The following is a 25,142-nucleotide window of genomic DNA, read 5'->3' as shown; positions in this document are numbered from 1 at the left end:
TATTGTAATTCTAATAGGGATTGGATGGAATCTACACAGGGCTTAGGGTAGTATGAGCATTTTAATAACATTAATTCTTCTGATCCATGAACATGGGATGTCTTTCCATTTGTTTGTGTCTTTTTTTTTATTGAGTTATTGATAGGTTACAATCTTGTGAAATTTCAATTGTACATTAATGTTTGTCAGTCATGTTGTAGGTGCACCACTTCACCCTTTGTGCCCACCCCCCACCCCACCTTTCCCCTGGTATCCACTAAACTGTTCTTAGTCCATAATTTTAAATTCCTCATATGAGTGGAGTCATACACAGATTATCTTTCTCTTGCTGGCTTATTTCACTTAACATAATTCTCTCAAGGTCCATCCATGTTATTGCAAATGGAATGATTTTGTTCTGTTTTGCAGCTGAGTAGTATTCCATTGTATATATGTACCACATCTTCTTTATCCATTCGTCTGTTGATGGGCACTTAGGTTGCTTCCACATCTTGGCTATTGTAAACAGTGCTGCAATAAACATTGGGGTGCACAGGACTTTTGGGATTGCTGACTTCAGGCTATTTGGATAAATACCCAGTAGTGGGATGGCTGGATCGTATGGTAGTTCTATTTTTAGTTTTTTGAGGAATCTCCATACTGTTTTCCATAGTGGCTGCACCAGTTTGCATTCCCACCAGCAGTATATGAGGGTTCCTTTTTCTCCACAACCTCTCCAACATTTGTTGCTATTAGTTTTAGATATTTTTGTCATTCTAACAGGTGTAAGGTGATATCTTAGTGTAGTTTTGATTTGCATTTCCCTGATGATCAGCGATGATGAGCATCTTTTCATGTGCCTATTGGCCATCAGTATATCTTCTTTGGAGAAATGTCTGTTCATGTCTCCAGCCCGTTTTTTGATTGGGTTGTTTGATGTTTTGTGATTGAGTTGCGAGAGTTCTTTATATATTAAGGATATTAAGCCTTTGTCAGATATATGACTTGCAAATATTTTTTCCCAGTTAGTGGGTTGTTTTTTTGTTTCAATCCTGTTTTCATTTGCCTTGAAGAAGCTCTTTAATCTGATGAAGTCCCATTTGTTTATTCTTTCTATTGTTTCCCTTCTCTGAGAAGGCATGGTGTCCGAAAAGATCCTTTTAATACTGATGTCAAAGATTGTACTGCCTACGTTTTCTTCCAGAAGCCTTATGGTTTCAGGTCTCCCCTTTAGGTCTTTAATCCATTTTGAGTTTATTTTGGTGAATGGTGAAAAAGAATGGTCAATTTTCATTCTTTTGCATGTGGCTTTCCAGTTTTCCCAGCACCATTTGTTGAAAAGACTTTCTTTTCTCCATTGTATGCCCTCAGCTCCTTTGTCAAAGATAAGGTGTCCATAGATGTGTGGTTTTATTTCTGGGCTTTCAATTTTGTTCCATTGATCTGTGCACCTGTTTTTGTACCAGTACCATGCTGTTTTGATTACTGTAGCTTTGTAGTATGTTTTGAAGTCAGGGATTGTGATGCCTCCAGCTTTGTTCTTTTTTCTCAGGATTGCTTTAGCAATTCGGGGTCTTTTTTTGCCCCATATGAACTTTAGGATTCTTTGTTCTATTTCTGTAAAGAATGTCTTTGGGATTCTGATTGGGATGGCGTTGAATCTGTAGATTGCTTTAGGTAGAATAGACATTTTAACCAGGTTTATTCTTCCAATCCATGTACATGGAATGTCTTTCCATCTCCTTATGTCGTCATCCAATTCTCTCAGAAAGGCCTTGTAATTTTCATTATATAAGTCCTTCACTTCCTTAGTTAAATTTACCCCACGGTATTTTATTCTTTTTGTTGCGATTGTGAATGGTATTGTATTCTTGAGTTCTTTTTCTGTTGGTTCATTACTGGAGTATAGAAATGCTACTGATTTATGCAAATTGATTTTATACCCTGCAACTTTGCTGTAGTTGTTGATTACTTCTAACAGTTTTCCAATGGATTCTTTGGGGTTTTCTATATATAAGATCATGTCGTCTACAAACAGCGAGAGTTTCACTTCTTCCTTCCCTATTTGGATTCCTTTTATTCCTTTTTCTTGCCTGATTGCTCTGGCCAGGACCTCCAGTACTATGTTAAATAAGAGTGGTGATAGAGGGCATCCTTATCTTGTTCCTGTTTTCAGGGGGATGGGGTTCAGTTTTTGCCCATTGAGTATGATGTTGGCTATGGGTTTGTCATATATGGCCTTTATTATGTTCAGGTAGTTTCCTTCTATGCCCATTTTGTTCAGAGTTTTTATCATAAATGGCTGTTGGATCTTGTCAAATGCCTTCTCTGCATCTATTGAGATGATCATGTGGTTTTTATTCCTCAGTTTATTTCCATTTGTTTGTGTCTTTTTTAAATTTCTTTTAACAAAGTCTTGTTTCTTTGTACAGATCTTTCACTTTCTTGGTTAAATTTATTCCTAGATATTTTATTGTTGTTGATGTTATTATGAATGGGATAGTTATTTCCTTTTCAGCTGTTTCATTATTAGTGTATAAAAATGCAACTGATTTCTGTATGTTGACTTTATATCCTGCAACTTTACTGAAATCATTGATTTGTTCCAACAGTTATTTGGTTGAGTTTTGGGGTTTTCTGTGTACAACATCATATCATCTTCAATAATGACAATTTTACTTCTTCCTTTCCTATATTGTTACCTTTTATTTCTTTGTCTTGCCTAAGTGCTCTAGCTAGGACTTTCAGTACCATGTTGAATAAGAGTGATAAGAGTGGGCATCCTCGTCTTGTTCCTCATCTTAGAGGAAAAGCTTTCAATTTTTCACTGTTGAGTATATGTTAACTATGGATTTGTCATATATGGCCTTTCTTATGTTGAGGAATGTTCCCTCTATACTCAAATCTGTTGAGGATTTTTATCATGAAAGGATGTTATATTTTGTCAAGTGATTTTCTGTATCTATTGTGATGGTCATGTGATTTTTATCTTTCATTCTATTGCTGTGATGTGTTACATTTATTGATTTGTGTATGTTGAACCATCTTTGCATCTCAGGGATAAATCCCACTTAATCATGGTGTATAATCCTTTTAATGTGTTCCAGAATTCAGTTCGCTACTATTTTGTTGAGAATTTTTGCATCTATATTCATCAAGGATATTGGTTAATAGTTTTAGTTTCTTGTAGTGTCCCTATCCAGCTTTGGTATCAGGGTAATACTGGCCTCATACAATGAGTTTGGAAGTGTGCCCTCCTCTTCAATTATCTGGAAGAGGTTTAGAAGGACTGTCTTTAATTCTTCTTTAAATATGTGGTAGAATTTGCAAGTAATGTTGTCTGGTCCTGGGGTTTTCTGTATTAAGAGGTTTTTGATTATTAATTCAATCTCTTTACTCACCATTGGTCTATTCAGAGTTTCTGTTTCTTCTGATTCAGTCTTGGTAGGTCGTATGTTTCTAGGAATCTATCCATTTCTTCTAGGTTATTTAATTTGTTGGCATATAATTGTTCATAGCAGTCCCTTATGAGCCAATGTATTTCTGTATTATCAGTTGTAGTGTCTACTCTTTCATTCCTAATTTTCTTTTCTTGAATCTTCTCTCTATTTTTCTCAGTCTAGCTAAAGATTTGTCAATTTTATTTATCTTTATGAAAAGCCAGCTCTTAGTTTTGTTGATCCTATCTGGCCTCGATTTCATTTATTTCTGCTCTGATCTTTATTATTTCTTTCATTCTACTAACTTCGGGTTTAATTTGTTTTTCTTTTTCTAGTTCTTTTAGGTATAAAGTTAGGTTGTTATCTGAGATCTTTTTAATTTCTTAGTATGTGCATTATCACTCTAGACTTTCCTCTCAGAACAATTTTACAGCATCCCATAGGATTTGATATGCTGTGTTCCCATTTGTATTTGTTTTGAGATAATTTTTTATGTCTCTTTTAATTTCTTCTTTGACCCATTGTTTGCTCAGAAGTGTGTTTTTTCCACATATTTATTGATTTTTCAGCTTTCCTCTTGTTGATTTCTAGTTTCATTCCATTGTGGTCAGAAAAGATAGTTGGTATGATTTCAGCCTTCTTAAATTTACTAAGACTTGTTTTGTGTCCTATCATGTGATCTATCTGGGAGAATAATCTTGAGAAGAATGTATATTCTGCTGTGGTTGGATAGAATGCTCTATACATGTCTGTTAAGTCCATTTGGTCTGAAGTATGGTTCAATTCCAATGTTTTCTTGTTGATTTCAGCTCAGAGTCCACTTAATACTCCACTTGCTTAGAGACAGCATCCCTTGTTGACTCTGGAATAGACTGGAGGAAGGAGCAGGAAGAGTGACAAAGTCCCCAACCCATTACTAGCTTGCAAGTGACTTGAGGATCCCTGGGCATGAAGGACTGTGTTAATTTGCAAAATGAGGGAGTTGGGCCCAATTATGTCTACAGTTCCTTCCCTCCTCACATTTTCTATGATTCTATAAATACAACAAAGGTAGAAAGTATGCTGGGGAAACAACAAGAGAATTCATTGTTAAGTTTTTCCTAGAGTAGGGTGTCTGCAGAGACAAATCCATTTTGTCATTAAGAGGCTGGATTTAGGTAAGCAATTGCTTTATGACTGGTCCCTTTCAAAGCCACTGTTATCTGTAGTTCCCTCCCCTAACATAATTTCCATCCACCAGTCACCAAATGCCTGTGCCCGTTTCTCCCTCAGTCTATTGGTAGCAGTGCATGGGCAGGAGTAGCAGGGGCTGGAGGCTGCACTGGGAGGTCAAGCCTCTTCCAGGGTCAGTGTTTCCAATTTTGCAGGTGAGGTGGGATTTGATTAAGGAGTGAGCAGAAGGGCTTGAAATGTGTGTGAACAGCACTGTCCAATATCACATGCTGCAAAGACAGCCATTTCTGCTGGCTCCTTTTCAGTGGATTTTATCTTTTGAACTCCCAAGTTCTCTGTGAGACAGTGTGTTAGGACAGCATGCCTATGGCTTCTCAATGATTTGGGAGCTAGTTATCCTGAGTTTAAATTACCCTTGCTTTTATTCGACTGCCTTTTGCTTCCTTGCTTAAAACTAAATGCAGGCCCTTTTTTGGCTAGGTATTTTTAAATCCAGATTCCCATCTCACTTTCCCTACCTCATGGGACCCCCATTACAAGGTGGTGATACATTTCAAGCTCCGGAGTTCTTGCATATTTCTTTGCCTTTATCTCGCACATCTGATAGAGTCTTTACTCCCATAATCTCTCTCTCATATTCTCCTTTATTATACCTCACTACTACCACCTAATATCAAGTCCTCATTTCTTCTCTATCAGCTGATAAAAAGCTGGGGTTTCTGGGAAGTCTCTAGTCTGATTCATCTAGGAAGAGCTTCTTTCTGCACCTTGTTCTTTCCCTTTCTAGAATGCACATGTGCTGGGTGGAGGTCTAGTAACCATTTTATATCTTTTGTTCCAGCTTTGCTGAGATATAATTGACATATAATATTGTGTAAGTTTAAGGTGTACAATGTGATGATATGATACACATATATGTTGCAAAATATTTACAACAATAAGGTTAGTTAACACATCCTTTACTGCACATAATTACCATTTTGTTGTTGCTGTTATTACGGTGCTATTATGGTAAGAACATTATCTCTACTCTCATATAAACTTACAACACATTACAGCATGGTTAACTGTAATCACCATGTGGTAAGATGCTCAGAACTTATTTACCTTGTAATTAAAAGTTTCTACCCTTTGACCAACATCTCTCCATTTCCTCCAACCCTCAGCCACTGGCAACCACCATTCTACTTTGTTTCTGAGTTAGATGCTTTGATTTTTTTATTTTATTTTATTTTTTTGAGGAAGATTATCCCTGACCTAACATATGCCAATCCTCCTCTTTTTGCTGAGGAAGACTGGCCCAGGGCTAACATCTGTTCCCATCCTCCTCTACTATATATGTAGGACGCCTGCCACAGCATGGCTTGACAAGCGATGTGTAGGTCCACAACAGGGATCCGAACCTGTGAACCCCAGGGTACTGAAGCGGAACATGTGAACTTAACCTCTGCACCATTGGGCTGATTCTTTTAGATTTCCTTTATAAATGAGATCATAGAGTATTTTCCTCTCTCTCTGAGTTATTTCACTTATCATAATGCTTTCAAGGTCCATCCATTTTATTGCAAAAGTTAGGATTCCTTCTTTTTTATAGGTGAATAATATTCCATTGTGTGTATGTATATGTATATGTGTACGTATATCCAGTCATCTGCCAATAGACACTTAGGTTGTTTCCATGTCTTGGCTATTGTGAAAAATGCTAGGATGAACATGGACATGTGGGTATCTCTTTGAGATAGTGATTTCATTGCCTTTGGATATATACCCAGAAGTGGGATTCCTGGATCATATAATAATTCTGTTCTTAATCTTTTGAGGAAGCTCCATACTGTTTTCCATAGTGACCACACCAATTTACATTCCCACCAATGGTACACCAGGGTTCTCTTTTCTCTATGTCCTCGTCAGCTTTTGTTATGGCTTGTCTTTTTGAAAATAGTCATTCTAACAGGTGTAAGGTGATATCTCATTGTGGTTTTGACTTGCATTTCTTCGATGTTTAGTGATGTTGAGCACCTTTTCATATTCTTGTTGGCCATTTATTTGGAGAAGTGTTTATTCAAGTCCTTTGCCCTTTTATTAATTGAATTAACTATTGAGTTAATAACAATTAAACTATTGAGTTGTATAAGTTCCTTATATATTTTGGATATTAGCCCCTTATCAGATATATGGTTTGCAAATGTTTTCTCACATTCTATAGATTACCTTTTCATTTTTTGATTCTTTCTTTTACTGTGCAGAAGATTTTTAGTTTGATGTAGCCCCACTTCTTGGTTTTTGCTTTTGTTGCATTTGCTATTGGTATCATGTCCAAGACTGATGTCAAGAATCGTTCCTTTATGTTTTATTTAGTAGATTTATGGTTTCCTGAGTTTAAATCCTTAATCTATTTTGAGTTAATATTTGTCAGTGGTATAAGACAGGGGTCCAATTTCATTCTTTTGCATGTGAATACTCATTTTTTCCAACATCATATATAGAGGAGACTATTGTTTTCCTATTAAGTATTCTCACCTCCCTTGTCAAATACTAATTGACCTTATATATATGGGTGTCTTTCTAGGCTCTTGATTCTATTCCATTGGTCTATGTATCTATTTTAAAGCAAGAACCACATGGTTTTGATTACTGTAGCTTTGTAATATAGTTTGAAATCAGGAAGTGTGATGTCTTCATCTTTATTCTTTTTTCTCAGAATCACTGTGGCTATTCAGGGTATTTTGTGGTTCCATACACATTTTAGGATTTTTCTCTATTTCTATATAAAATGTCATTGGAATTTTGATAGCGATTTCGTCGAATCTATAAATGGTCTTGAGTTGTATGGACATTTTAACAATATTAATTGTTCTGACCCATGAATATGGTTTATCTTTCACTTATTTGTGTCTTCTTCGATTTCTTTCATCAATGTTTTATAGTTTTCAGTGTATAGATCTTTCATTTCCTTGGTTAAATTTATTTCTAAGCATTTTATTGTTTTTGATGCTATTGTGAATTTTCTTTTTGGATATTCAGTCATTAGTGTTTAGTAATGAAACTGGGACCCACAGCATCAATGACTGCATGGTCCTTGATGAGCACTGTGGGGAGTCTGTAGTGGCTGCCAGCACTGTTGGAGTCCTTAGTGGTGCCTCCTGGCCAAGCAGGTAGGGGCTAGGGCAAGCAAAAGTGGTAGCTGAAGCCAGTTGTGTGCATACACTCAGCTGCAGGTGCTTGTGTAGAGATAAAGGCTGGTTAGAGAAACACACATAATGGTGGAGGCCAGAGCCAGCAGCAAGGCTCAGGGAAAACCATGGATACACTGGCAGCTGCAGGAGCCCTGGTTGTTGGCGTAAAATCCTTTGGCTGCAGGATCTCCCCACAGGCACGTGCATGGTAGTGTAGGCCAGTGAAGGGAGTCAGTCTGGTAGCATGCAGGTGCACAGCTGGAGAGGCTAGCTGCAGGTGAGCCTAGCAGGCCCTTATCCTAACCCTAACCTTAATCCATAACACTAACTGACATAACTGGCTGTAATATTTAGTAGCTGTTTAACCTTGGGTATGTTATTTAGTCTTACAAGTCTCAGTACTCTCCTCTATAAAATGGAGATAATGAAACATATTTTGCAGAGTTTGTAAGAGAATTAATGATAGTGTATGTAACTAAATTCAGCCCATTGTTAGGAACTCAGATGACTCTTTTTCTGGCTATGCTAGCCCAGGGCAGAGAAGAGGGGTTGGCATGAGTGAAGCAGAGGTGTATGAGATGACCACCCTGTTCAGAGACCTGTCTGATTGAAAATCTATCAAAGATACCTTTACAAAAGATTAAGGATAAAGCAGAATACCAGTATCCGGAAATACAGGAAAGCATTGTTAAGGAGAAAGAGGATTGAAAGATAAAGTTCCTACTGCATCCGGATTCTAACTGGTTTAATCAGTCCTTTGTTCCAAACAACTTGAATTTTAAATGTGTATGTTGACTTTTGATGGAGACAGAGTGAATGGTTTCTCTGTGGGTAGGTGACAGTTATGAGAAGGTCAACATCCCAGGGTTTAGACATCTGCTTCTGCTTTCTCTTGGTTGTGGAAAGGCACTAGTGACATACCCTGCATATAAATGGCCTCCTTGCCTCGGAGCTGAATTTTCAGGTGGAGGACACCAATGATGGCAGATTGACGGAGGTCAAACTAGAGTCAGTAAGAGAGAAAATAACAGTAGCCAAGCAGCCACATCTGTTCATCTTTAAAATCCTGCCTAGCTGAGAAAAAAATAAATTGAATTCTAATAAGGAGGTATTTATTAAATATCTTAAATCCTATTGCAAAGAGAATGCTGAGGGTTAACTTCACTTGAAAATGAAATGAGTATTAAAATATGACAACATTGGGAAGCGAAAGGTTAGTTTTTTGGCACCCACCTTGGCTGCACAATATCCTTTTACTCTTAAAAAGTGTTGGATAGTAGGCTTTCCTTGTAGCAATTGAAATTCGCCTCCAATCAGAATGACTGATTTAAGAAGTTGGGAGTTGGCTCATGTACCAAATCACAAGAAACAATTAATGCACAATTACAGTTTTATTTGTGTGTCTAATTGCCAATACTATTCATTCACTGGGCTACACTTATTGAGCACCTGGATATTCTTTTTCCTAAAAGAACTTATAGTTTAGTGGTGACCTGCTGGGTTGGAGAAGGAGGGTGATGTAAGGACAACAGAGCAACAGTCATGGACCCGACCTCTTGGTTCCCTTGTGGCAGAGGTTAGCAGGGCTGCCTGCTGGTATCTGTGTGGGCTTTCTACTGGTTTTGCTGCTAAGGCCTCCAGGAAGGCTCCAATCCTGGCTTTGGCAACAGTGACCAGAGTAGCCATGCCAGCAGCTTCCTCTCCTGTTACCTCCTTCAGTATTGACACCAACCAAGTGATGTTGCTGACAAGCTGCTGCCAAGATGCAGCCTTCCCCAATTGCTCAGTGAAAGCTATTTGATTTTCAGTGCTGCTTCTCTCTCCTGGTCATGGCAGAAAGAAAAAAATAAGAAACAAAACCAGAAAACCAAAATCTGCTCCAGGTATACATAATAATCTTCTGCTTCTTACTTCCAGGAGCTGAGAAAGCAAGGAGCTTCTGGGTTTTGGTCATTCCAGCTATCCTTTCCGGGCAACCACCTTGCCATCTTGCCAAGGTAGGCAGGAGATTGAGACAGCAGCCTAACTACTTGCACAGAAGCACCATATACCACCAGAACTACAGCCAACTCTGGAGCCTGCTTGATGTGGGCCTGGGGAGAAGCTGACCCCAGCAGCAGAAGATGACTGTGTGTGTGCTCCCTTCTGACAGCAGGGCATGCGTTTGTACCTCATGCCATTATTCAACAAACAAGTTCTGAGCACTAGTATTTGTCAAGCATTGTACTAGACAGAAGCTGGTGTTATCCATTCATTTATTAACAAATATTTACTCAATGCCTACTTGGTAAGTGAACACGGCAGAGTCCCCGTCTACTGTGAACCTAGTTTAAACCTCCATCAGGAGGGACACTCCTTTGGCGCTAAAAGTCTTCCCAGATCTCTACAGTTCTTGAGTCATATGTGGACCTGCATATATTTACTAAGCCGCCTTGAAGACCACATTTGCTCATCAGGCAACATAATTCTCACCTTAAAACTTCCTCATACATATTGCTGCGTAAAAAAAAAAAAATTATCTTTAGGCACTTCATGCTCTTCCCCAATTTTTTGTGCTTAAAGCAGCTGTTCAAAATCTCTCTTTTCATGCAGTTTGGCCATATATGTGGTGCTGTTTTATTTGGTATCTCACTTGTCATACAAGATGACCAAAATCCTGGAAAATAATAAGATAAGCTAAAGGAGCTAGATTATTTGTCAAGGAAAAAGAAAACAAAAAATACACATTTAGTAACTCATTCAGGGATTCACACACCCCTTTAATGTAGCTCCATGAGGTACTTGTCAAGATGGGCTAGAGTGTACTGCCATAACAAACCACCCCCAAATCTCAGTGGCTTAATAGAATGAAAGTTTAATGCTAATGATTGAGCTATGACTGTCACAGTTATTCTTAAAAACATCCAGAAAAAAAAAAAAACAACCAACGGTTATTGACAGGGAATGCCACTGGATATTGTTAGAGATTACTAAAACTGCATATGGACTTGCTATTTCTTAAAGTCCTGAAAATAGAAGGTCCCTGTTCAGCAGTTCACATTCCTGCTGTAAGAATGAAAGCTTTTCTTCTGTTCCATAGGTTCTTTGTGTGTTTGTTTCTCTCTTATTTGCATTTGTGTCTAGTGTTTGCAAATCATGAGACAAAAAAAAGGTTAAACTTTTGTCCCAAGCCTGAATCTTAATCCAAGCTTGGCTGCTCTGACAACCCAGAGTGATTTGGAGGGGCCCTGGATTCCATCCCCAGTCTGTCCCCATCCCTCAAGCCCACATCAACAACTGCTTTAGCTGAATTACTCGTCCAGAATGTGGGCTTCCAATGACTTAATGCTGACAGTGTTTCATCTCACATGTATACCGGGTGATTTTGCTTCCTGCCATTGGGCTTCTCCAATGGATGCCCATAGGAGCTCACTCATGCAGAGCTTGGAAATGCAGGGGAGGTAATACCTCAGGGGGAACTCTCACTCTATGGGAGATGGGAACCAGTGGATAAACGCTTCTACCTCTTGTGCCTTGGTGGAAAATATGGGAGGCATTCATATATGCTCCTTTGTAAGTCCTAGGGGCATTGAGCCCCTGCTGCCCATAGCAGCAAATTTAATGAACCCTCTTATTGACTTTCCCTGTCCCCTCTCCTGCCTGGTATCAACTCCCAAATAATCTACCTGCACACAAGTCTCTAAGTCTTAAATTGCTACATCTAACCTCCACACCCTCAAGTAATCTTATTTTCTTACCTAGCGTTCTTCCATTCCAGTTCCTCCTTCTCACTTGACCTCATGGTTATGGCCACAAGTTGAAGATAGCCCTATTTCAGGGTACCCAAACTCAGGACACTGCTTTCTAAAAACCATTGCCATATTAATGAATGCATGCATAGTTAGTTGTGTATACTTATACTCATCCTTACAGTCATCAAACTGCATTTGAGTCTAGGGTCTCTTGGTGTTTCTTGGGGGGTCTGTGGATGAAAATTATGGTAGAGACATAAGGTGAATCCAAGAGACCAGAGAATAAAGGCAAGAACTGTGGAAACAACTCCCATGAAATAGGGCTGAGCTCTAATCAAGGAACTGGTCACATGCGCCCAGCTGAAATTCAGAACTGTTATGGACTAGGGACTGCTGTGTGTTCCTTGTTTACCCCTGTTTGAATAGAAGTGCCACAGTGGTTACTTTATGCTTGTTTCACTATCATGTGTTGGGTATGTGGAGGAAAGGTAATTTGTCCCAATAGCTCACAAGTGTTCAGATCAAGAAGAATAGTGCTCAAAGAGTCGTACCCACAAAACTGCACCTGAGGAGCCTCATCTGCACCCAGACTTGATGACACGATCCTGGGCTTCAAGCCTGAGCCTGATGCCATAAACGGAGGAGATCTGGGGGATTTTCGGAATGAGTAGAGTGTATTTTGCGTGTATAAGGAATGTAAATTTTTATGACAAGAAGGTGGATTTTGTCAGATTTTATTTTCCAAAGATGGCCATAAGAATATCTTCCATCCCAGATGATCAAGAGCTTTTCTGTTTTCATATCAAGAAGTGAAGTCCAATTCTCTCCCCTTGAATCCAGGAGGACTTGTGACTTGCTTATAACCAACAGAATGTGGCAGAAAGGATGCTATGTGACTTGGATGCTAGGTCATGACAGGTAATTCAAACTGGTCAATGGGTATGGGGCTTTATTTTGGGATGATGAAATGCTTTGAAATTAGATAGAGGTGGTGGTTGCACAGTATTGTGAGTGTACTAAATATCAATGGGTTGTTCACTTGAAAATAGTTAATTTTATGTTACGTAAATTTCTCTTCAACTAAAAACAATACATTTTAAAAAAAAGTGACTCAGCTTCCACATTATAAGCTGGAACCCTCATACATAGAATTCTGAGTCACTATGTAAGAAATGACTGCCCTAAGGCCAGCATGCTGTGAGGAAGCCCCGACCACATAGAGATGCCACATGTAGGCACTCCCACTGTGGCCCCAACCCAGCACCATGCATGTCAGTGAAGATGCTTTTAGATGATTATAGCATGCAGCCATCAGAAACCACCAGCCACTGGAGGCCTCTCAGCTGAGACTGGACATTGGAGAGCAGTTGTGCCCTTCCTAGTTCCAAACCCACAGAATCTGTGAGTTTAATAAAGTGGTTGTTTCAAACTACTAAGTTTCAGGGCAGTTAGTCAAGCAGCGGTAGTAACTGGATCAACAATCACTAATCCATAGAGACCACTCATTTAGATTTCATTGGAGAAAAGTTAATACTGCACAATGAAGAAAAACTCTTCAATCTGGCAGCTAAATTTTATGTCTCTGAGTCTCAATCAATATATTTTTGCCCTTTTTTCCTGTGTGGTAGATGTATTCAAGGAAAAACAATTACACTGGGTTTCAGGACACTCATTGTACAATATGACTTCCTTGGCTCATTTATACAAAATTGCATCTTTCTACTTAAGCCATTTTTTTAATCTGATTGGTGTCTCTTGCCAACATCTCCTCCATTGGCATAGTCTTAGTCAGAATGTGAGAAAATCCTTCCTGCCCAAGAGTAGCAGAAGTGACCTGGGGGCGGGCTCCGTGGCCGAGTGGTTAAGTTCGTATGCTGCGCTGCAGGCGGCCCAGCGTTTCGTCAGTTGGAATCCTGGGCGCAGACATGGCACTGCTCATCAAACCACACTGAGGCAGCATCCCACAGGCCACAACTAGAAGGACCCACAACGAAGAATATACAACTATGTACCGGGGGGCTTTGGGGAGAAAAAGGAAAAAAATAAAATCTTTAAAAAAAAAAAAAAGAAGTGACCTGACATTGCTGCAAGTAGCAGCAGAGCTTAACAAGGCCTATCATTTAAGGTAAGGAAGATGGCAAGCTGTCAAATACTGAAATATATCTTTCATCCTTCCTTCTCACTCAGGTCAGGTCTCACATCCACATCTCCCTAGGATCTCCACCCTGAGCAGTATCTCCCAACTGTTACATCGGTACGTGAAGTACTCATGATCCAAAGTAATTTATTCTTTTAACTAACATTTCTCCATTCCAGTCCCTGCTCTTTTCTTAACCTTATTATGATAATCACAAGTCAAAGAGAGAAAATAGTGTAAGAATAAGTCTGCAGTTTAAATAATAGCCCTGATTCTGGAATTCATAAACAGAAATCTGAGTTATAGATAAACAAAGATTCTGATTCTTCAGCACAAAGCCATACTCAAATTTGGGCCATTAGATGTGCTATTAATATTTAAGCAAGGAAGAAGCAGACAGATTGAGCAGTTTCAGGACCAGGGTTTCAAGCCAGGGGGAAATAAAGCAAGATGGACGAAACTACACTTTGGGAGGGAAATAAAGCAAGATGAGAGAGCTCTTATCAGATGCTGACTCAGTATCAAAAACATTTACTGACATTATTCATTCATCCATATAGCAAATATTTATTGAGAGTTTAGTCTAGGTCTGGCACTTAATTATAGAAGTATCATCCCCATTTTACATATGAAGAATTGGAGCCATAGATTCACCAAGTAATTTGCCCAGTGTCCACGGGATTTAAATTCAGATCTATATACTTTGAAGTTCATACTCTTTCTATTATGACAAAATGTGGAAGGAAATAAAAGAACATAACTGGGAGACAAGAAAGACCATCGCAGAAAAATAGCCTAGCCTCATCATATCCTAACTCTGACAAACAAAAACTTTGTGACTGACATTGTAGTAGCCAGCAATGTTTTAACAGACTTTTTAGACATCAAGTTTTTACAGACAAGTATTTTAAAATTCACAGTAATTATTACTTTTAGAGATAAATGACTATTCTGGAATTTGAAAATTCTAAATTTCAGTGTTCCCATATTTAATAAAATGGTACATGAAGGACTGTGGTTGCAAAAAGTACCATGTAGGAAATTATTAGCTGTGTTACCCTCTTGTGACTTAATCACATGTTACTATGTACTGGCTTAAGCTTTGCCTTGAGAACTATTAGGTTATTTGGAAGAAATATCATGTCTCATTCTTCTTCGCTAAATTCTAAGTTACACATGTGGTATTTTTGTAAAACTTGGACATTGGATATATGCTAGTTGAAAATAATGGAAACAACTTCCTCAATATTCTATTTACTGAACCATGGTTAACTTTTCTACGAATTCAACATTCAACCAATGTGGAAGGTCTTCTAGCACAAATCACTATTTTCCCCCAAAACAACCATAGGCCATCCTTAAAACATCTTTACTATCATTAATTTTGAAAAGGAGTGAGGTTGTTTCTTTAAAATGTTATCTAATTGTGTATACCCACATTATTAAGGGTGAAATGATTTTATGTCTAGAATTTTCTTCAATATAATGTGGGAGCACTGAGGAAATATGATAGCTAGGCTACCAGTTGATAACTGTAAACTGGGTGATAAATACACAGGGTTTTTTTTTTTTATTCTCTGTAGTTTTGTATGTGCTTAAAATTTTTAATAACAAAAAGTGTCAGTATGAGGAAATAATGAAGGACATTTTTACGCCTTACTCTAAATAGTAAAACATTGATCACCATGTTTGGGCATAAGCTTTCTCTCCAAGGAAATATTAAATATATTTTTCAGCTCTTCTTCTACTTCTTCCTCATTCAGTGTCTTAAACTCCACCAAATCCATGTTGTCTTTATAATTGAATTTCCTATAGGTGAGAGTGAAGCCCACCAAACAGTGAACCCCTTCTGGGGTCTGCAAGGAACAAAATGACTTGCTTGTGAACACAGATGCTGGAGATATCTGAAGGTATGTATTCACAGACTCAAAATCTTCTATTGTGCGAGGTTCAAGGGTAAAGTTGTAGATTTTTCTGTATTTATTCTTTTCCAGGAGATCAGAATTAAGAAATTCTTGGTTTGGAATGTACTGTTCTCTTCTCATTTGGTCCAGGTACCAGATTCCTCTCTCTTCTGTCAAGCGAAAGATGCAAGGCACCTGAGGCTGATCCTGCCCAGAAGTTAACTCCATAGGCTGCCACATCTGGTAAGAGCGTCCAAACCCAGCATCAGCTATGTAGTTCCTGCCATCAATGGTCACCTTCAGCAGAAGGTGAATCATACGATTGCTGTATTTGTTGGCTGTAGGGTTGTAGACATACCCTCCTAATATGGTGGTCTCAAAACCTATTGTGGTCAGAGCCCAGTACAGAAGATGATTGACTTGGAGACACCATCCACCCCGGTTCCTCCTCACAACTTGATTAAAAACCTCCTCCAAACCCAATTCCATGGGTTCCCCACAATGGATGTTAAGATTCTCAAAGGGAATGGCTCGGATATGGTGCTGAAGAATGTCAGTTAATGTTTCCAAATCCAATTTGATCTTAGAGTTCTCATAACCGATTCTTTTAAAATATGCTTCAATGTCCATGATGCCCTAAGGCAAGGAAAACAAAACAAATACAAATAGTATTACTTTTGTACTTGAATTTCTTTGATTGGCCAAATTGTAACTAATGTATTTTAAATAAGTAAATACAGACAATAGTTATACACATCTGTAATCGTCTTTTGTTTAGTGCTTTTATTGTATTAATTGTTTCACATACATAAGTTCATTTAATAGTTTCAGTAATCCTGTAAGAAAGGCATTATCACTTCTATGTTTTAAGCATGAGAAGTTGGAAATCCAGATTAAGTGATGAGCAAAATGATAAACAGCTTACATGTAGTATTTTTGGGGATGAATAAAAAAGGTTCAAGTTGTATCAATTAAAATAGGGTTTATAAACAGTTCTTAATATAAACAGGAGAATTATGTAATAAAGTATGTTGTATTCATGGTACCTGACCCCTTTTCCCTTTTAGCTGAATCTTACCCAAAGTTCTGCATTCAAATTTACAATCATTCATGCATTGATTTATTGATTCATTGAATAAATAGTTTACTGAAGGGTCTGGCCTGGTGGCACAGCAGTTAAGTTCACATGTTCTGCTTCGGTGGCCTGGGGTTTACCAGTTTGGATCCCAGGTGCGGACCCACACACTGCTTATCAAGCCATGCCTGTGGCAGGCATCCCATATATAAAATAGAGGAAAATGGGCACAGATGTTAGCTTAGAGCCAATCTTCCTCAGCAAAAAGAGGAGGATTGACAACAAATGTTAGCTCAGAGCTAATCTTCCTCAAAAAAAATTTCTTTTTAAAGTTTATTGAAAATCTACTATGTATTTACTATTGATCTAGGGCTTGCTTGCCCTTGGAAATCTTACATTTTAGCTAGGATTGAGATGACACAGAGTGAACTGAATAAATAAATAAAACATGCAATTTCTTAGATTGTGATAAGTGCTCTGGGAAAACTAAAGCAAAAAAAGCAGATGGAATGTGCACAGAGCGAGTTTCAATTTTAAGTAATGTGGTCAAAGAGAGTCTCACTTTGACTTTAAGGCTGTGAGAGAATGAGCCAGGTCCACATCGTGGGGGTGGCGGGGGGGAGACCCTTTGGGCATAAGGAATAGAACGTAAAAAAGCCTTAAAATGGAACCTGCCTACAGTGTTCAGGGAACATCAAGGAAACCAGGGTGACTGGAGTGGAGCATGTGAGAGGGAGTGTGGATTGAGATGAGATCAAAGAGGTGACAGAGGGCTTACAGGCGATGCTGGCCTTTTGGCTTTTACTATGAGATGAGAAATCATTGTCAGACAGGCAGGAGAGGAAGGATGCAGTTTAGGCAAAATATAGCATAATCAAATTGATATTTCTGACTATTGTATGGAGAATGAGCTGGACATACTGAGCTGAATGAATTGACATGTGATCCAGGTAGGAGCAATTCAAAGCACATATGGTCTAGGACCAGTGCTTTGCTCACGGGTGGCATGTGACCCAAGTACAGTCAATGAGACTCTATTGAGGGATTTTGCTGAAACCTAAGCAGACACTTTCTGCTGTAGGACTAGGAGCTGGCAGGATTTTTTCTCAAAGCTATTGGGAGAGTTGGCGGAAAACTAATGTCAACAAAGAATTTATCAAGTTAAGGAATGAAAAGCAGAAGGGAAGACAAGATAAGACCTGAATCAAATCTTAAGTTATCTCTTGACCTTCTGGTAAAGGAAGCCAGATAAAAAGACAAAAAACTCTTGTTTTATTAAATCCCATGTAGAAAAGATTTGTGAGGTGAAAGTGGATCAAAAAGGAATCAGGAGGTTAATAGCCTGGCTCTTTGATTCTTGGTTAGACCATTAGTCCTTCTACTAGGACATTGTTTTATATTTCTTTTTAAATGTTATAATTTGCTTTCAAGTGTTTGCTTTCCTCATTTTTCCTTTCTCTTCTTTCTTTCTTTTTTTTTTTTTTAAAGATATAATGTTGAGTTAGAATTTAGTAACTGCAGGCCCATTCAAACAAAGTCAGTGTCTAATAGGGGTCTGGATGCAAACAACCTGTTGTAACCAAACAGTACTTGAGTATTCTGTGACTAAACATAAGAAATTATGTATCACTAAAGTTGTGATTCAAGGTAAAATGCTAGAAGCCCTGTGAAAGTAGTTGCCAGGAAAATAGCTGACTGAAAACTTTAGTAGCTTTATGTATTGATTTGTAGCATCTCCGTGCAGTGATATAATCTTTCCTTTCAGCTTGATGATAAATGTAAGAGAACATTCAATGGAGACAGAGTGAATGCACTCAGAGAGTCTCCTGAGAACTCTCAGAAAGTCACTTAATACCTTTCTAAGAAAATTGTAAGTAGGCTGATTTTCAGTTTTAGTTCAGAAAACTTAGAAATTTCTTTTTCCTGGCCCAAACTCTAGAAATAATAGAAAAGATAGTGAAACATATAATGTGACCTTCCTTAAAAACAAAAAGGTAGTTTGGTGGACCATAAATTATGAAAAATCCCAAAAAAGCATAAAATAGAAGTCAAAGACTGCAAAGCAAAGTGAACATCTGAGTTGCATAGGGAGGGTGTAGATCTTATACCTGATGGAGATGGGAGAAATACTGAAGGGGTCTAAGTCTGGCAATTGTGGAAGCCAAGAGGAGGGGGTCTCAGAAGAAACCAGATAGATGATTAGTTGCCATGGGATCAGCAAGCAGGGGGTGAACCACATTCCATGCCCCTCATTACTACTAGATGATTTATGAAACACAGCAAAGACCAGTATGTAATGGTAGCACCTGGTCATTCTTTAGGTGTAAAGTATAATTGGTGATATTGGGGCAGAAAAATAAGGCAATGTTCTTAATGTGTGGTGTCACCAGAAAGGAAGAATGACCGATATATAGAAGATCAACCATCAAAGTGTCTTCTGTCATATTCATCTTCCCTCATCTCCAATGAAAAGATTAAGGAGTCCAAGCCCCACCCCAGCCAGACATCTCACCAGTCACATTAGATTCAAGAAACAAATAGAAGGTGGAGACAGAGCTATACATGCATGAATATGATGAAAAAACAGAATGCAAATATGCCATGAGGTTGGAATTAGAAGAGAAGGGCATAATATGCAAAAGATAGGCAAATAAAGTACATCAAACTCATGAAGAAAGTAAACTGAACAATGGAAAGAAATTCTTTACAGAATTTCTTCCCTTGGAGTGATAGCGCATTTAAAATGGACTCATAACAGTCAAAAAATGAGGAGTGATGTCAGCATCAGGGCAAAGTGAGGCCTCTCAGAAGCCTTCCCCCTCCAATATACAACAACAAAAGTCCATACTCCAACAGAGGACATGCAAACAGCACAAAAAATGTTGGACAGATCCATGCAGCCATATGACAAAGGGCAGAGAGGCTGGAGCCCCCCTCAGAGCTGGATTGGGGTAAGAGAAATCTTTGCTCCCTCCCCTAAAGCCTGTGAATCAGACAGTGGGAGGCCTCTGAGAGGGAAGGAACGGGGGAGGGGATGTTCATTTGCAGGAACATCAAGCACTCCCAAGGGGCTGTGCAGCCTAGAGGGAAGCCCTCTACCAGGGTGAAAGGTTTTACCGGGGTGACCCCATCAAGCCAACACCCTAGGAGAGCAGAAGGGGAAAACCCCAAGAGCACACAGTAGAAAGCACCCCTCTCCCCATCCACTCAGTGCACCTCCAGCCCCTGGGATTTTGGCTGAAGGCAGAGGGCTTAGAATACAGGGCTCTTGACCCCCCACCCAGTGGTGATAGGTGGTAACTGGGACCTAATAACAGCAGGATGCAAAAAAAAAAAAAAAACAGAGCCTTTAGCAATATCAAACACTATATTAGATCTCCAGACCAGAGAGAAAGTGGCAAGAACCCAGAAAACAGTCCTGAGCACGCAGAAATATGTAATCTAAATGACAAAGAATTCAAAACAGCTATCATCAAAAAACTTGGTGACGTAAAAGAGAATGTAGAGAAACAATTCAATGAGTTCGGGTGCTACTTCACAAAAGAAATTGAAACTATAAAGAAGAATCACTCAGAAACATTAGACATGAAAGACACAATACAAGAAATAAAACAAAATATGGATTCCCTGAACACTCAAGCAGACACCATAGGGGAGCGTATTAGCATAATCAAAGATAGACATATTGAAATGTTCCAGATATAGGAGCAGAGAGAACTAAGACTAAAAAGAAATGAAGAAAGTCTCCAAGGAATATCTGACTCAATTAGGAAAAACAACATAAGAATTATAGGTATTCAAGAAGGAGAAGAGAAGGAGAATGGAGTAGAAAGCTTGTTCAAAGAAATAATAGCAGAGAACTTCCCAAATCTAGGGAAGGAAATTCTTGTGGAAGAGGCTACCAGATCTCCTAAATATGTCAGTGTAAAAAGACATACTGCAAGGCATCTAGTAGTGAAACTGGCAAAACTGAATGACAAAGAAAGGATACTAAGGGCAGGAAGGCAGAAGAAAATTACCTACAAAGGAACCCCCATCAGACTTTCAGTGGATTTCTCTTCAGAAACCTCACAGGCTAGGAGAGACTGGAATGACATATTCAAATCATTGAAGGAAAAAAACTTTCAGCCAAGAATACTCTACCCAGCGAAAATATCCTTCAGATATAATGGAGAAATAAAAACTTTCCCAGACAAACATAAGCTAAGAGAGTTCTTAACCATGAGATGCCCCCTACAAGAAAGCCTCAAGAAGGCCCTCATATCTGAAAAAAAAAAAGGGAGAAAAGGGTTACAAACCACAGAGTAAGGAGATAAAGAGGTAGACAGAATCAGAGCAGGATAGCAAATACTCAAGTATAGCATTAAGCTAAAGGGAAAGAAAACACCAAAAAGAAAGATAATCTTGTCATTTTAACCACAAACCCATAACACAAGATGGAATAAGATGTGAGAAAAACAACTTATGAGGGGAAGAGGAGAGGGACTGAATCTGTTTAGTCTAAGGAAATTAGAGGCCATCAGAAAAGGGATTATCTTATCCATGAGATCTTGAATACAAACCTCAGGGTAACCACTAAGCAAAAAAACAGAACAGAGACACAAATAATAAATAAGGAGAAAATAAAGAAATGCAACATAAAAAACTACATAATTCGATTGGTAGACCAAAATACACAGGACGAGAAACAAAGGAAATGCAGGAGAACTGGAAAATGAGTGATAAAATGGCAGCATTAAGCCCTCATATATTGATAATCACCGTGAATGTAAATGGATTGAATTCTTCAACAACAACAAAAAAAAGACACAGAGTGGCGAGATGGATTAAAGAACAAGATCCAACAGCATGCTGCCTCCAGGAAATGCATCTCAGCTCAAACAAAAAACACAGGCTCAGAGTGAAGGGATGGAAGATGATACCCCAAGCTAATGGCAAACAAAAGAAAGCAGGTGTCACAATACTGATATCAGGCAAAGTACACTTCAAGATAAGACAGGTAAAGAGAGACAAAGAGGGCAATATATAGTGATCAAAGGGACACTCCATCAAGAATAACAGTTATAAATACCTATGCACCAAACACAGGAGCACCAAACTTCATCAAGCAACTGTTAACAAACCTAAAAGAAGCATTAATAATAAGACAATAATAGTAGGGGACCTCAACACTCCACATATGTCAATGGATAGATCATCCAGACAGAAAATCAACAAGGAAACAGTGGAATTAAATGAAAACCTAGACCAGATGGACTTAATAGACACATATAGAACATTCCATCCAAAACCAGCAGAATACACATTCTCAAGTGAGCATGGAACATTCTCAAGAATATACCATATGTTGGAAAACAAGGCAAGCCTCAATAAATTTAAGAAAATTCAAGTAATAACAAGCATCTTTTCTGATCACAATGCTATACAGATAGAAATTAATTACAAGAAAAGAGTTGAGAAAAGGACAAAGATGTCGAGACTAAACAACATGTTATTGAATGAGCAAAGGACCATTGAAGGAATTAAAGGAGAAATAAAAAAATATCTGGAGACGAATTAAAATGAAAACATACCACAACAACTCATGTGGGATGCAGAAAAAGCCATATTAAGAGGGAAATTCATTGCAATAACAAACAAGAAAAAACCCTTAACAAACAAGAAAAAAATCAAATAAGCAATCTCAAACTACACCTAATTGAATTAGAAAAATAAGAACAAACAAAGCCCAAAGTCAGTAGGAGAGAAATAATAAAAATCAGAGCAGAAATAAATGCTATTGAAACAAAAAAGGCAGTAGAAAGGATCAGTGAAACAAAAAGCTGGTTCTTAAAGAAGATAAATAAAATTGACAAACCTCTAACCAGACTTACAAAGAAAAAAGAGAGAGAACTCAGATAAATAAAATTAGAAATGAAAGAGTAGAAATTACAATGGAAACCACATAAATACAACATATTGTAAGAGAATACTATGAAAAATAACAACAAAATGGACAATCTAGAGGAAATGGACAAATTCTTAGACTCTTACAACCTCCCAAAGCTGAATCAAGAAGAAACAGACAATCTGAATAGACCAATTATCAGCAAAGAGATTGAAACAGTAATCAAAAGCATCCCAAAGAATAAAAACCCAGGACCAGACGGCTTTCCTGGGGAATTTTACCAAACTTTCAGAGAGGATTTAATACCTATCCTTCTCAAGCTATTCCAAAAAATTAGGGAAGAGGGAATGCTTGCTAACACATTCTACAAGGCCAACATCACTGTGATACCAAAGCCTGATAAGGACAGCACAAAACAGGAAAACTACAGGCAAATATCACTGATGAACATAGATGCAAAAATCCTCAACAAAATATTGGCAACCCGAATACAGCGATACATCGAAGAGATCATACATCATGATCAAGTGGGATTTATTCCAGGGGCACAGGGATGGTTCAGCATCTGCAAATCAATCAGTATGATACACCACATTAACAAAAATGAGGAATAAACACCACATGATCATCTCAATAGATGCAGAGAAAGCATTTGAAAAGACCCAACAGCCATTTATGATAAAAATTCTGAAAATGGGCATAGAAGGAAACTACCTCAACATAATAAAGGCAATATGTGACAAACTCATAGCCAACATCATACTCAATGAGGAAAAACTGAACACCATCCTTGTGAGAACAGGAACAAGACAAGGATGCCCACTATCACTACTCTTATTCAACATAGTACTGGAGGTTTTGGCCATAACAATTAGGCAAGAGAAAGGAATAAAAGGAATCCAAATAGGGAGTGAAACTCTTGCTGTTTGCAGACAACATGATCTTATATATAGAAACCCCAAAGAATTCATTGGAAAACTATTAGAAATAATTAACAACTCCAGTAAAGTTGCAGGGTACAAAATCAACTTACAAAAATCAGTTGCATTTCTGTGCTCTAATAACGAACCTACAGAAAGAGAATTCAAGAATACAATTCCATTTACAATAGCAAAAAATAGAATAAAGTACCTACAAATAAATTTAACTAAGGAGGCAAAAGACTTATACAATGAAAACTAAAAGACATTATTGAAAGAAATAGACAGTGACAAAAGATATGGAAAGAGATTCCATGCACGTGGATTGGAAGAATAAACATAGTTAAAATGTCCATACTACCCAAAGCAATCTACAGATTCAATGCAATCCCAATCAAAATCTCAATGATACTCTTCACGGAAATAGAGCAAAGAATCTTAAAATTCATATGGGGCAATGAAAGACCCTGAATTGCTAAGGCAATCCCAAGAAAAAAGAACAAAGCTGGAGGCATCACAATCCCTGGCTTCAAAATGTACTACAAAGCCATAGTGATCAAAACAGCATGGTACAGGTACAAAAACAGGCACACAGATCAATGGAACAGAACTGAAAGCCCATAAATAAAACCGCACACATACGGACAGCTAATATTCAACAAAGGTGCCAAGAACATACCATGAAGAAAAGACAGTCTCTTCAAGAAATGGTGTTGGGAAAACTGGACAGCCACGTGCAAAAGAATGAAAATAGACTATGATCTCATGCCATACACAAAAATAAACTCAAAATGGATCAAAGACTTGAAGATATGCCCTGAAACCATAAAACTCCTGGAAGATAATATAGGTAGTACACTCTTTGACATTGAACTTAAAAGGATCTTTTCGAATACCATGCCTTCTCAAATAAGGGAAACAAAAGAAAAATAAACAAATGGGAGTTCATCAGACTAATGAGCTTCTCTAAAGCCAAAGAAACTAGGATCAAAACCAAAAGACAATGCACCAATTGGAAGAAAATTTTTGCAAATCATATATCGAATAAGGGGTTAATCTCCGTAATATATAAGGAACTCACAAAACTGAACAACAACAAAACAAACAGCCCGATCAAAAAATGGGCAGCGGATAGACATTTTTCCAAAGAAGATATACAGATAGCCAATAAACACATGTAAAGATGCTCAACATCACTAATCATCAGGGCAATGCAAATCAAAACTGCACCAAGATACCGCCTTACACGCGTTAGAATAGCTGTAATCACTAAGACCAAAAATAATAAATGTTGGAGAGGGTGTGGAGAGAAGGGAACATTCATACATTGCTGGTGGGAATGCAAACTGGTGCAGCCACTATGGAAAACAGTATAGAGATTCCTTAAAAAAGTAAAAATAGAACTACCATATGACCAAGCTGTCCCACTTCTGGGTATCTACCCAATTTTAAATCAACAATCCAAAGTAACATAAGCACCCCTATGTTCGTTGTAGCACTATCTAGAATAGCCAAGACATGGAAATAATCCAAGTGCCCCTCAACCAATGATTGGCTAAAGAAGATGTAGTATATATATATAATGGAATACTACTCAGCCAGAAAAAAAAGACAAATTCATCCCATTTGCAACAACAAGGAAGGATCTGGAAGGAATTATGCTAACCAAAATAAGCCAGGCTGAGAAAGACAAACACCAGATGATTTCGCTCATATGTGG

The 25,142-nt window shown here is 38.2% G+C and overlaps 1 protein-coding gene and 1 long non-coding RNA gene across 3 annotated transcripts in view; one reads left to right on the top strand and one right to left on the bottom strand.

The window, feature by feature from the left end:
• LOC139042263 (uncharacterized) overlaps positions 1-25,142 on the top strand; it is a 57,425-nt gene that overhangs the window by 26,060 nt on the left and 6,223 nt on the right. The window contains exons 2-6 of the long non-coding RNA XR_011498782.1: positions 9,686-9,765; positions 12,340-12,417; positions 13,687-13,753; positions 15,452-15,546; positions 15,691-15,783. This is a non-coding gene — a long non-coding RNA (uncharacterized lncRNA). The remainder of the gene's footprint in view (positions 1-9,685; positions 9,766-12,339; positions 12,418-13,686; positions 13,754-15,451; positions 15,547-15,690; positions 15,784-25,142) is intronic.
• LOC106833608 (arylamine N-acetyltransferase 1) overlaps positions 14,177-25,142 on the bottom strand; it is a 46,260-nt gene continuing 35,294 nt past the window's right edge. For both annotated transcript variants that reach the window (XR_011498781.1, XM_014844895.3), the window contains one exon: positions 14,177-16,176. Coding sequence is in view for 1 of the 2 variants with exons in the window: in XM_014844895.3 (XP_014700381.1) it covers positions 15,298-16,170 (873 nt within the window). In the remaining variant the exon portion in view is untranslated. The remainder of the gene's footprint in view (positions 16,177-25,142) is intronic.

This window comes from Equus asinus, chromosome 27, assembly GCF_041296235.1.
Source record: "Equus asinus isolate D_3611 breed Donkey chromosome 27, EquAss-T2T_v2, whole genome shotgun sequence".
Classification (NCBI taxonomy): domain Eukaryota; kingdom Metazoa; phylum Chordata; class Mammalia; order Perissodactyla; family Equidae; genus Equus; species Equus asinus.
This window is presented reverse-complemented; position numbering and strand designations above follow the sequence as displayed.